The 13,587-nt window shown below is 34.5% G+C and overlaps 1 protein-coding gene across 3 annotated transcripts in view; it reads right to left on the bottom strand.

Annotated features, from left to right (window-relative positions):
* Positions 1–13,587, bottom strand: part of ADAMTS19 (ADAM metallopeptidase with thrombospondin type 1 motif 19) — a 286,879-nt gene that overhangs the window by 118,155 nt on the left and 155,137 nt on the right. For all 3 annotated transcript variants that reach the window (XM_054555896.2, XM_002815845.5, XM_054555897.2), the window contains 2 exons: positions 6,818–6,958; positions 5,175–5,325 (listed from right to left, as the gene is read on the bottom strand). In XM_054555896.2, coding sequence (XP_054411871.2) covers positions 5,175–5,325; positions 6,818–6,958 — 292 coding nt within the window. The remainder of the gene's footprint in view (positions 1–5,174; positions 5,326–6,817; positions 6,959–13,587) is intronic.

Raw genomic sequence — 13,587 nt, 5'->3', positions numbered from 1 at the left:
ATTTGTCAAATTTTGTTTTTGTTGAAATTGCTTTTGGAATCTTTGTCATGAAATCTTTGCTCATTCCTATGTCCAGACCAGTATTGCCTAGGTTGTTTTCCAGGATTTTTACAGTTTTAGGTTTTATATTTAAGTCTTCAGCTTTTGATACAGCTGATCAATCTCTCTTTGAAAAATATCCTCCTCACATCGCCTCCAAGATCTTAATTTGCTTTGGTTCTATTCCTACCTCAATATACTTCAGCATTTTATTTTTTCTTTCTCCTCATTTTCCTAAACTCTAAGTGTTGCATTGACCTGGGTCTTAGTCCTTGAAACTTTTCTAACTCACTTGCAATTGTTATTTAGTATCATGTCCCCAATATCTTACACTTCTTAATGACTTCCAAATATATATCATGGACCTGCTTACATTCCTACTTGGATGTGTAATGGGCATCTCACGACATGACCCACAATGAATTCCAGGGCATTTTGCATTCTGTTTTCTCTTGCTATATTCCTCCCAAGATAAATGCATAGCTTGTTCTCCCACTTTCTTCAGATCGCTAAACAAATGTCACCTTTCTAGGAAACTTTCCCAGGTCACCTTATATGAAATAACACCATCCTAACCATCTACCTTGGTAGTACTTCCTGTTTCACCTGAGTTTATATTCTAAACAATTATCATCAACTAACATATTAGATATGCATTTTCTTATATTTCCTCCAACTAAAATGTAAGTTCCATGGAGGTAGGATCTTTGATTCCTGCTGTATTATTTGTGCTTCATACAGTGCCTGGAAAGTAGTTGGAACTTAATAAATATTTGTCAAATCAATGACTGAATATGTAAATTATCTTTTCCATGGTTCTATCTATCTATCTGTCATCTATTAGGTTACTACACTTTACATGCTGTACTGATTTGGGACTGGAATATAAGAGTGGAGAGAAAATAAAAAGGAGAACATTTCTGGAAACCTTAAACCTAAAACTTAACTTTATTAGCACAATGTGTAGTTTTAAAACAAGGCAACATCCTAGGATACTGAGAAACAGATTTAAAAAACCTAAATAAACAATCATATTTTCAGAGATCAAGGAAAAAAAATCTGTGCAGATAGGTTATTGGGAAATAATCATATGAATAGAGCAAATAGCTTAGCAAAATAAATCAATTAAGGTACTGGTTAAAACTGATAGTATAGGTGCTATAGGAGACAAAAAAAATTAGTTTAAATACGAGATCTGATCTAAGGGTTTTCCCATAGAGAAGACAATACAGCATATAAAGAAGTTTGAGTTCCATAAGAGACTGGAGAGCATAGTGGTTACAGTGCATCCTGATTTTTGGGAGTTAGACATAATCTGAGTTTGGATCTAGCATTCTCTGTTAATAGGTATAAGAACTTCAAAGTATTATTTAACTGCTCTAGACCTCAAATTGTTGATTTGTAAAATAGGACTAGACAATATGGTATTTAATGGTTATAAGAATCAAATTATGGTTTTAGGTCTAACATTTAAGTCTTTAATCCATCTTGAATTAATTTTAAATGTTAGACCTAAAACCATAAAAACCCTAGAAGAAAACCTAGGTAATACCATTCAGGACATAGGCATGGGCAAGGACTTCAGGACTAAAACACCAAAAGCAATGGCAACAAAAGCCAAAACAGACAAATGGGATCTAATTTAACTAAAGAGCTTCTGCACAGCCATAGAAACTACCATCAGAGTGAACAGGCAACCTACAGAATGGGAGAAAATGTTTGCAATCTACCCATCTGATAAAGGGCTAATATCCAGAATCTACAAAGAACTTAAACAAATTTACAAGAAAAAATATCAAACAACCCCATTAAAAAGTGGGCAAAGGATATGAACAGACACTTTTCAAAAGAAGACATTTATGCAGACAACAGACACATGAAAAAATGCTCATCATCACTGGCCATCAGAGAAATGCAAATCAAAACCACAATGAGATACCATCTCACACGAGTTAGAATGGCGATCATTAAAAAGTCAGGAAACAACAGGTGCTGGAGAGAATGTGGAGAAATAGGAACACTTTTACACTGGTGGTGGGAGTGTAAACTAGTTCAACGATTGTGGAAGACAGTGTGGCGATTCCTCAAGGATCTAGAACTAGAAATACCATTTGACACAATGATCTCATTGCTGGGTATATACCCAAAGGATTATAAATCATGCTACTATAAAGACACATGCACACATATGTTTATTGTGGCACTATTCATAATAGCAAAGACATGGAACCAACCCAAATGTCCATCAATGATAGACTGGATTAAGAAAATGTGGCACATATACACCATGGAATACTATGCAGCCATAAAAAGGATGAGTTCATTTCCTTTGTAGCTACGTGGATGAAGCTGGAAACTATCATTCTGAGCAAACTATTGCAAGGTCAGAAAGCCAAACAACCCATGTTCTCACTCATAGGTCGAAACTGAACAATGAGAACACTTGGACAAAGGGTGGGGAACATCACACACCAGGGCCTGTTGTGGGGTTGGGGGATGGGGGAAGGACAGCATTAGGAGAAATACCTAATGTAAATGATGAGTTAATGGGTGCAGCAAACCAACCTGGCACATGTATACATATGCAACAAACCTGCACATTGTGCACATGTACCCTAGAACTTAAAGTATAATAAAAAAAGAAAAAAGTGTCAAATTACATCATAAAATAAATAATTTAACACACTATGTGGAAGATATTTAGAGGTCAAAACATTGTAGAATGGCACTAGCAAAATTTAATTGCATGTGATATATTAAAATAATTTCTAAAAGCATGTAAAATAGTATTTATGGAAAAGAATCTACAGTTTAACAGAATCGTGTGTAGTTGATCATCTGCTGAGCTTTTACAGTAGGAATGCTTTATAAAAGATGAACATTTTGGATGAACTGATCCATTGATCAGTTCTATCAATTCTCTATACCACATGAACTGAAAATGTCTCCTGTGCAATGCTTTGGTGACAGTGACCACAAAGAGCCTACTTTATTGCCTAAAATAATAGTAACTTCAGCCTGTAAAAGCGTCTGCCCACAAACCCAAACCTTTGTACCTCAAAAACTTTCATTTTACCATGAAGATTTAAGAAAGAGGATTGTGACCAGACTTTTGATTGTCTAAAGACTCAGAGGTGAAAGCAGAGTGAAGGAGGTGAGTAGATGAGGTCAGAGAGGTACTGGAGACAGACCTTACAGAACCAATGTCATAATTGTCACACACGATGTGGAGTTCCAAGGATCCATGGCTGTGCCACATGTAAACCCTTTGGAATTAGATCACAGTTACATAGCAACACCAGTTCCTTTCAAGCTCCACAGTCCATACAGCCTTTTTTTTTTTTTTTTTTGAGATGGAGTCTCACTCTGTCGTCCAGGCTGGAGTGCAGTGGCGCTTCGGCTCACTGCAAGCTCCACCTCCCAGGTTCACGCCATTCTCCTACCTCAGCCTCCCGAGTAGCTGGGACTACAGGCGCCTGCCACCATGCCCAGCTAATTTTTATTTTTTTTTGTATTTTTGGTAGAGATGGGGTTTCACCGTGTTAGCCAGGATTGTCTCGATCTCCTGACCTCGTGATCCGCCCATCTCGGCCTCCCAAAGTGCTGGGATTACAGGTGTGAGCCACCTCGCCTGGCCCATACAGCCTTTTACACATCACATTTGATGCAGCTCCAACTCCACACATTCACTCATTTTAATTCTAAATCATTTGTTCACTGGATATTTCACTTACTCTGTGCCAGTCCCTAGGCTAGATGCTGGAGAAACTCACTCTGCCCTCATGCAGCTTACATACTGGTGAGTGAAACTGATCAAAAGCAATTAATAAACAAATAAGTGTACAACTCTTTTAATAAGAACCACAAACCAAAGACAGCATTCAATATATTATAATGTCATATGCTTTGTTCCTTATAGAGGATCTTAATTATGCTGACAGTTACCCCAAACAGCATTATTCTCAACAAAGCCAAACTCCTTTGAGGCATTCACAGAAACTGTGGCCGGGTAAAATAGGCTATGTTTCAGCGATATTTAACTAATTTACTCTCAGTGTGGTTATCAGTTTATTCCTGAAGTACAATGTGTATGTGTGTGTGTGTTAGGAAGAGGTGAGAGGAAATGGGCAGATAGGGGATGGGCAGCAGGAAAGAAAAAAAAAAGGTTACTAGAGCTTAAACTCTTCCATCAGTTAAGAAGGTCATTTTGCTTCATCCTTTAGATTTTATGGACCTAACACTACTGTCCTCTCTGAGTATTTACTGACTACTGGAATATTAATATGTAAACACTGCTTTACCATTATACATTTTCCCTTTTCTTCCAGTTTATGTAGAAATGTACTCTCTTAATTTTTGTTCCTATAAAAGATACTTTTAAAAATTTATTTTCAGGATTAAAATGTATAGTTCCTCCTCCAGAATTATATGTTCATATTATTGCATTTTTATCAATTATATGTTTATATTATTGCATTTTTACCCATTTCCATATAAGAAAATACAGTTGGCCCTCCCTGTTTGTAGTTTCCACATCCAGGGATCCAACCAACCACAGATTAAAAAAAAATTAAAAAAAAAATAACAATACAACAATATAAATAATACAAATAATAAAATAACATAGTATAATAATTACATAGCATTTACAATATATCAAGTTCTGCAAGTAATCTAGGGATGATTTAAAGTATTTGGGAGGATGTGGGTAGGTCATATGCAAATACTACATTATTTTTCATAAGGGACTTTAGCAGCTGGGAGTTTTGGTATCTGCTCAGGGAACGGGATGTGGGTACTGAAACCAATTACTGCAGATAATGGAGAGAAAACTGTATGGGATTTAAAACAGAAGCATTGAACTGACATAATAAAAATACTTCCCTGATATCAATGTAATTTTCAAAGTAGAAATTATTAGGTCTTTCTTTATTGACTTTGATTAAATGCTCACATCTTATTTCTGTCGCTTCCAAACTATAAGAAAAAAATGCACAAACCTTTTCTTAGAAAATCCTTCTTTTATATATTGGGGTGCTTTTGATCCACAAACCCTAAAATAATGTTACCTTCTCCTACCAATCAATACTTCTAAACAATGAATGAACACACAAAAACCCCACTTGGATCTTTACCTGCATCTCCTGACAAAAAGAAGCCAATGGCCCAAAAAGGATCTGGCATTGTTCATCAGCAGTGTATGTCATCCCCGGCAGCTTGGAGGGAACCATCACAGAACTGACACTCTGCGGATTTGTTTGTAGCAAGCAGTTACTGGCCTTTGACCTGGCAATAGGCAGGTATGTGTAAAATTTTGAATTTAATGTAAAAAGCTGATATGATTAGTTAGCATACAAGAAGAAACACTTTTATAATATCAAAAATATATTTTTACTTTAAGCTCTTCTATTGAATACTCATAGAAATTATTCTATATGTCCAAAATCATTTATTGACAATGAAGATAATCGTAATAAATAATATTCAAGTGAAAAACTTTATGGTGTATAAAACACACTCATATGAATTAACTCAGCTGATCTACATAACACTGTGAAGTCGGTGTGATTTTATGCATTTAATAGGTATAGAAGCTCAGAATCAGAGAGTAATTTGCCCAAAAGTAGTATGTGAATGTAAGATATCAGCTATATTTGGGGATTTAAAGAATGTATGGAAAGCATCCTCATCTAATATTAACAGTGTAGATATATTTGTGCTTGACATTGTAATACAACTTTGTATACAACTCTGTAATATATTTTAAAGTGGTATTTGATGTCATAGGAGTCCTGATTCATGTGAAGGCAGCCATACAAAATCATGCATGTTCCTTAGGAACTCATTAGGGCCTACAGAAGGGCTGCTGATGCAGCTACTGATGGTGTGTCTGAAATATCACATGCTCTGAGTGCTCTTCTCTAGACTGTTATGACAAAGAACATGCACAGAATATATTGTACGTACTTTAGAGCAAAGCTATGGTAATGTGAGAAACGTTATAGTTTGACAGATTTCATAGCCATTTAATAGAAAAATGGGCTTAACTATTTAAAGGATATACAAAAGTGAATAAAGTTCATCTGTGTAGTGAGTTTAGCAAGCTAGGTGTTCCTGTATTTCTCATTAAGACTTGTTTTGGATACCTTAAGCATCTCACTAACTACCTTGCATATTGCTTACTGCTTCAGGTGATCCTTCTATAATTATAGAAATAAGTGCTTTAAAATGAACAAGTGCTTTAAAATGAAAATGAGAACAACAGTAATATTTTTCATTTACTTTTCGAACAAGACAGAAGCTAAGTGTTACTGCCACTGAATGTGGAAAAGGGCTATGATAATGGTGGAAACTATTTATTAATGAAAAAACATTTGAAGTGTAGATGTACTACAAACAAAAAGTGAAGATTTTGTTAGAGGGGCTCTGATCTTCATGACAATAGATGTGCTGGGTGATGAACAGTGTGAATATTTCCACTGGGAAAAATTGAAGAGGCAATTAAATACTGTGACAGATTTGCAAAATCATTATAACAATTTTTCAATCTTACAAATAATCTTAACTGTCCTTTTTGAATGTAGAAATTAAAAAGCAGGAGGTTAAATAACATGTCCCAAACTACACCATGAGTCAATGGAAAAGCCAGGATTGGAACCAAGTGCCTTCAGTTTTACTCTGGTGGCCTTTCCACTTTGCCACACTGGCTTCTCTATTTGTGAAAAGAAGCAGCACACATAAACATTCACAAGGCAAAAACAATAAGTGACCTCCATACCTGAGAAATCTTTCCAAATCTTCCTTGCTACATCGAGACCATGAAACGTCACCAAGATTCTGTCCTTTAATCCATTCACCAGACATGATATGAAGACCATCAGCACACGATGGGTGGTCATTGTCATGGTTAATGCCCATGCTGATTTGGAATACAATAAAATTTTAAAATTTACACTAAGTAAATGTTACATGTTAACTTTTTATAACTGCAGTTAAATAACGGTTAAAATACTTAAAATACTGGGAGCCAAATTTGTTTTAAGGAAAATAGTTTCAAAATAAAATTAGATTTCAGATTAAGTTACTTTTTAAATTTTGTTACCCCAATTTAAGGTAAATATTTTTATTTAATAAAAAACATTTCCCTAATCAACCTATAAAATGACATGTTTAGGTCCTTTATACGGAAATGACCTATAAATATATTCTTTGCATGATAGTATGTATGAAACTCAGAAATAATACATTTATATTTAACCACACTAGATTCTTGCTGTTGCCTGAATCAAATTTTCTTTAAAATTTGATTTGAAAACACATTGTTTACCAAATTTGAAACCTCATTAATCTATTAATTTCCTATGTCTTTCATTAGACCATCTTCTTCCTCCCACATCATATAACACAAATTATCCTGGCCTTCTTTGTCTTTTTTTAATGAATCCTGAATCTGTTAAAATTCTATTCTAAAAGTTGGACTTATTTCTAAATAGATGTTCTAGAAACACCTTCAATTTAGTATGTCTAAAGACTGCCTTTCTTACTTTCTCTTTCAATTCTCTATTTACTCCTCTATTCTATTTTTCTCTTGCTCTCTTTTTATGCTTTTGCTAGCTACTAAGTTCGGCCAAATAAAGAATCTTCAAGTCATCATTTATTTTTTTCCTTTCCTAAATTATCACATATGCTCTATTTTATTTACTGTTAGAGGCAAGCCTTGCCAACTCTACCTTCTAAGTATTTTACTCAACTGTTATCTCCCTTCTGTCCTATAGTTACTATTAAAATTATTGTATTGTATCCTTATTACAGTATATACAAAGTCTTGAATTGTTATGGTATTGTACCTGAATTCTGTCCCTCTAATCTTTACCAACATTCTCCCTTCCCCTCCTCCTACCCTGCTCCAGTGAGATCTATTTAAAACACAATCTGCCTATGCCATTCCTATGTTGTCTCATTACCCATAAGACAATTTCCAGCTCTTTAACATGATACATATCCCCTTCATATTCTTCTACATCATTATCAGTTTTTTTACTTCAGCAATACCAAATGACTTGTAGTTTCCCAAACATTATGTTGTTTCTTATTTTCTTGCAGTTAATTGTTACTTAGCATTTTCTAGGTATCATAAATCATATAAGGGAATTTATAAACTTGAGTTAAACAACCAAATGTGGTAGAAATGATTATAATATGCATTTTGCAGATGAGAAGTAACTTGTCCAAGATTATACATTGAGAAATTGGAAAGTAATAATGTTTGAACTGAGGTGCCTGGCTCTAGAACTCATGTGATTAACTATTCCACATTGGGCGTCTATTATAAATTCCATCCCGCAACCCCATATGCTGTCTACAGTGCCTCTCCTTCAGCTTCTTTGCCTGGACAAACTCAATTCTACTTAATCACCAACATTAATGCAGTTTACTTCTATCAGGTTTTCTTTCACTATCCCCTACCTCACCCATTTGTACTATCTCTTCTGGAAACAACATAGGATTCTGTGAACAACATTGTTACAGCATTTTCTATACTGCATTATACATTTTTACTTTTGGTTCACTCTCCAAATTCTTGAGACTCTGTAACCAATGTTGAATCATGGGTTCAATGATCATGTAGAAAAAAAATTATATAGTCTCTCGTGAATTCTCATAATGAGGCCAGTAAAATATTTTTGTGGATGAGGGTTAGTACTGAAGAAGCAGAGAAGAGTCCATTTTTCTACATGCATAGCCTGAGATAATGGCAGGATAGTCCATTATTCTCTTTTCTTCTTCTGTTATGGTCTAGATAATAAATAAAATTGTTTTCATAATGAAAAATTCACAGGAATATCTATATTGTGTTTTAAAACATGAAATTAAAAGAACTGTTATAGAAATTGCTAAGGGAAATTACAATTAGAGTACCTATGTTTCCTCAAATCAAAATAAAATTCTTTAAAACTACCAAACTATATTTTTAAGATGAATTATGAGTTTGAATCAAAATTATTAAAATTAAATATGTTTTTGAAGGAAGAAGATAATATGAAAGGAATAAATAAATTCCATCCATATCATTAATGAATTAAGACTAATTATATCACCATGCTAACTTTAACTATAAAAATTCTGGTATAAATAAAACTAAAATACATTATTGAATATTACTTTTCACTTTTGGTGTTAGAAAAATTCACCAGTGAATCATATTTTTCTTTCCTATTCTAATTAACTTTTTCAAATACAGTCTGTAGCAACACATATTAATAGAATAAATAATAGAGAAAATAGGAAGATAAATGTTTTCATACTTTGAAGATAAAGAGGAAAAATAAGAGATTATATGAAATAGGTATGAACCAGTTCAATTAAAATATTAGAAGGCAGAGTAAAAAGATGTTGAAGGTAGAAAGTGATTTAATCTCTGTATCTTCCCCTTGTTAATGTGACCAAAGGCAATTTAAATAACAATAAATAAACATGCCTCAGTTGCCTTATTTGTTAAATATACTTCCTTGACTGATTTGTTGTGATGACTGCATCACATGATATGTAGTGCCTGAACAGTGCCTGGAATACAGGCAGACCATAATGATCCTCTATACTGGGGAAATAAATCAGAGAAATTTTATTATATCATTCTAATTTGTCAAAAGATACATAAACAGATTTATCATTAATTATATTAAATTCACTTTGCTGTATTTTGCTTTTTTTGGTGAAAGTGTGCACTTCAGAAAAACCAAGAAAATAACCATCAAAAGAATTTACTTAGATATTAAGTTAAAATAAGAAATTATAAATATGACACAATATCACAAATCAGTAAAAGTGGTTTAATGTAATTCTAACTGTACGGTTCAGATGCAGCCCATCAGTGTCCTGTCTCCTCTCTGCCATGGATTCTGGCTACAGACCACATCACTGGGTGACCTGTTAATTAACAAACACTTGCCGTGTGGAACGTGCTTGACTCTTCCATCTGTGGTGGCATAATCTTTCAAACCATACACAAATGCTATTATTTTTGAAGGGTAACTAGCCTTTCTCAAAAATAATAAACCTTCCTAAATAATGTGTCCCTATGAGGCAAGGAGAGGGATTGCTTCCAAGATTTGGCAATTTGGACATTTTCCCAACATAGTGTAATAGGATTTTCCAAATATGGATGATTATAACCTCTCATCCAGATAATCATTTTCCTTTTGGGATCCTGGTCCTGATTCCGATGTAAGAAATTAGCTTCAGCCATTGGGAGGTCTGGTGATTCAAGCATTGTTTACCAGTAGTTACATTTTCCTAAAGCCATTTAACTCATAAGAGAAAAGATTATCATTAAATTGGGACAGGCTTTTTTAACCACACATCTGGAATTATCAGGAAACAATGCTTAGTCCTGACTCTATAGGTTTGAAATAAAACAATTAATTGTGTCCCTTAATCTGTGCCAGCTACTCTATTAACCACTGACAATGATGATATCACTTAATCCTCACAATATTCCCATAATGTTTCCATTATCATGACTTCTATTTAACAAATGAGGAAGGTGCTGAGGTTAATGGTGAAGCTGTGACTCAAACCCGGGCAGTCTGATGCTCACACAGATGAACCTCTAAACTACCACACGATAGTGCTTTTCTTTCTGGATCAAAACTCTCACTTTTGGAGATGATTTATTGTTTTCTGAATGATTTTAAATGCCTCCATTCTTTTAGCAGAAATGTACCTCTACAGGTAGAGCCTTGTAACCAAGTCATATGCATTGCATGGAAAACATTCTCTAAGTAAGACATTAGCAACACCTCTCCTCACACTGCAATTGAACTACATTTTAATAATCTCAGTTTAAATTCATTTTGACAAAGAGCCTTGGGCAAATAAACTCTTCACTAACATTGTACATGGTTGTCAAGTCAACTGAAAAAATATTTTTATCTTATAAAACTTCTCAACTTGTTTAAAAGTCTTTGCCAGGAAGTTTTGTGATATCCTGCGGAAAGCTGGAGAAGCATTTGGATTTTGAAGATGGTCCCTTTTGATGTTTAAAGAATTAGGGAGGAGAAGCCTTATGAATTCACTCATTTTTTTTGGATAATTTGGAAAGGATCTGATTTGTAAACAGTAATATTTTAAAAGAGTAGGCTTTTTGTGCTGAATACATTAAGCATTTTTATGACATAATATTTCCCACTAAAGCCATATATTATGTGGAAGCATTAATAAAAGAAAGAAACAAACTATTATGATGTCTTACTGGAAGTAGATTATATTTATACAAAATGACATTTAATTTCATATTTCTTAGAATTCAGTGGTATATCTAATTTGATATAATTTCACTATTGTGTGTTCATGGAGAAAAAAATTCAGACATTCAGATATACAATATATTTTTGTATCATATTTCTTTTTATATTTTAAGTCATTTCAATTTGCACAAACAATGAAACCTACTTTTCTTGGCAAGTCAAAAGGCTATATAAAAGCAAGGTAAAAAATTAGAGGTTAAAAGAAGAAAAGTAGAGGTACAAAAAGAGATTCCTTTTGACTTTGTCGTGCATTATATTACAGGTTTATCTAACAATGCACATGCACTTGTTGAGAACCCACGACTGTGCTGAACTGGAGTCACAAAGATAAATAAGACTCAGTTCCTACACTCAAAGAGTGTATTATCTACTGGGATTGGAACACTATCCCTTGCTCTTGGATAGCCAATGGATGCCTGGATCCTGTTAGTCCTATATTCCTTAAACCTCTACTACTTACTTATCTGCCCCTTTTCAATTCTATTGCTATCAACCAAAATTGGTGCTGATTCTTTTTACTTCTGGATTATTGTACTGTCTGCCTGATTGTCTCCTGCTCTTTAACTCTTTGCCTCTTAAACCATGCTTTAATGGTGCTAGTTTCTTATGAGTGTATTAATATAAAAAAGCTAGCTTCCTATGCAAAAACTTTTCATTTGCCCTGGCAAGCAGAGATTCTAAAAATGTGAATAATGAACCACTTGCATCAGAATCACAGGGCATGAGGACATTAGAGTAGTTAAAATGCAGATTCATGGGCCTGCCCCCAACAAATTAAAATAGAATATTTAGAGGTAATGCCTAAGAAATGGCATTTTGATACATTTTCTAGATGATTCTTATTTACTCAAAATTCTGGAAAGCAACAATCTACAGGAAGAAATCCACTCTTTATCTCATTGTTCAAAACATCTGTAAACTGATATCAATCTGATTTTCATAGTTAATTCCAGCCTAACATTTTGTATAGTTCCTTTCCATTAGAATACCTTCCATTCTTTTGGCTTAGGGTTGACTTGGCAATGAGGGCTCTTTTTTGATTCCATATGAACTTTAAAGTAGTTTTTTCCAATTCTGTGAAGAAAGTCATTGGTAGTTTGATGGGGATGGCATTGAATCTATAAATTACCTTGGGCAGTATGGCCATTTTCACGATATTGATTCTTCCTATCCATGAGCATGGAATGTTCTTCCATTTGTTTGTATCCTCTTTTATTTCATTGAGCAGTGGTTTGTAGTTCTCCTTGAAGAGGTCCTTCACATCCATTGTAAGTTGGATTCCTAGGTATTTTATTCTCTTTGAAGCAATTGTGAATGGGAGTTCACTCATGATTTGGCTCTCTGTTTGTCTGTTATTGGTGTATAAGAATGCTTGTGATTTTTGCACATTGATTTTGTATCCTGAGACTTTGCTGAAGTTGCTTATCAGCTTAAGGAGATTTTGGGCTGAGACAATGGGGTTTTCTAGATATACAATCATGTCGTCTGCAAACAGGGACAATTTGACTTCCTCTTTTCCTAATTGAATACGCTTTATTTCTTTCTCCTGCCTGATTGCCCTGGCCAGAATTTCCAACACTATGTTGAATAGGAGGGGTGAGAGAGGGCATCCCTGTCTTGTGCCAGTTTTCAAAGGGAATGCTTCCAGTTTTTGCCCATTCAGTATGATATTGGCTGTGGGTTTGTCATAGATAGCTCTTATTATTTTGAGATACGTCCCATCAATACCTAATTTATTGAGAGTTTTTAGCATGAAGGGCTGTGGAATTTTGTCACAGGCCTTTTCTGCATCTATTGAGATAATCATGTGGTTTTTGTCTTTGGTTCTGTTTATATGCTGGATTACATTTATTGATTTGCGTATGTTGAACCAGCCTTGCATTCCAGGGATGAAGCCCACTTGATCATGGAGGATAAGCTTTTTGATGTGCTGCTGGATTCAGTTTGCCGGTATTTTATTGAGGATTTTTGCATCGATGTTCATCAGGAATATAGGTCTAAAATTCTCTTTTTTTGTGTGTCTCTGCCAGGCTTTGGTATGAGGATGATGCTGGCCTCATAAAATGAGTTAGGGATGATTCCCTCTTTTTCTGCTGATTGGAATAGTTTCAGAAGGAATGGTACCAGCTCCTCCTTGTACCTCTGGTAGAATTCGGCTGTGAATCTGTCTGGTCTTGGACTTTTTTTGGTTGGTAGGCTGTTAATTATTGCTTCAATTTCAGAGCCTGTTATTGGTCTATTC

The sequence above is a fragment of the Pongo abelii genome, chromosome 4 (assembly GCF_028885655.2).
Source record: "Pongo abelii isolate AG06213 chromosome 4, NHGRI_mPonAbe1-v2.0_pri, whole genome shotgun sequence".
In the NCBI taxonomy this organism is placed as follows: Eukaryota; Metazoa; Chordata; class Mammalia; order Primates; family Hominidae; genus Pongo; species Pongo abelii.
Note: the sequence above shows the minus strand (reverse complement) of the source record. Positions and strands in the feature narration are given on the sequence as shown.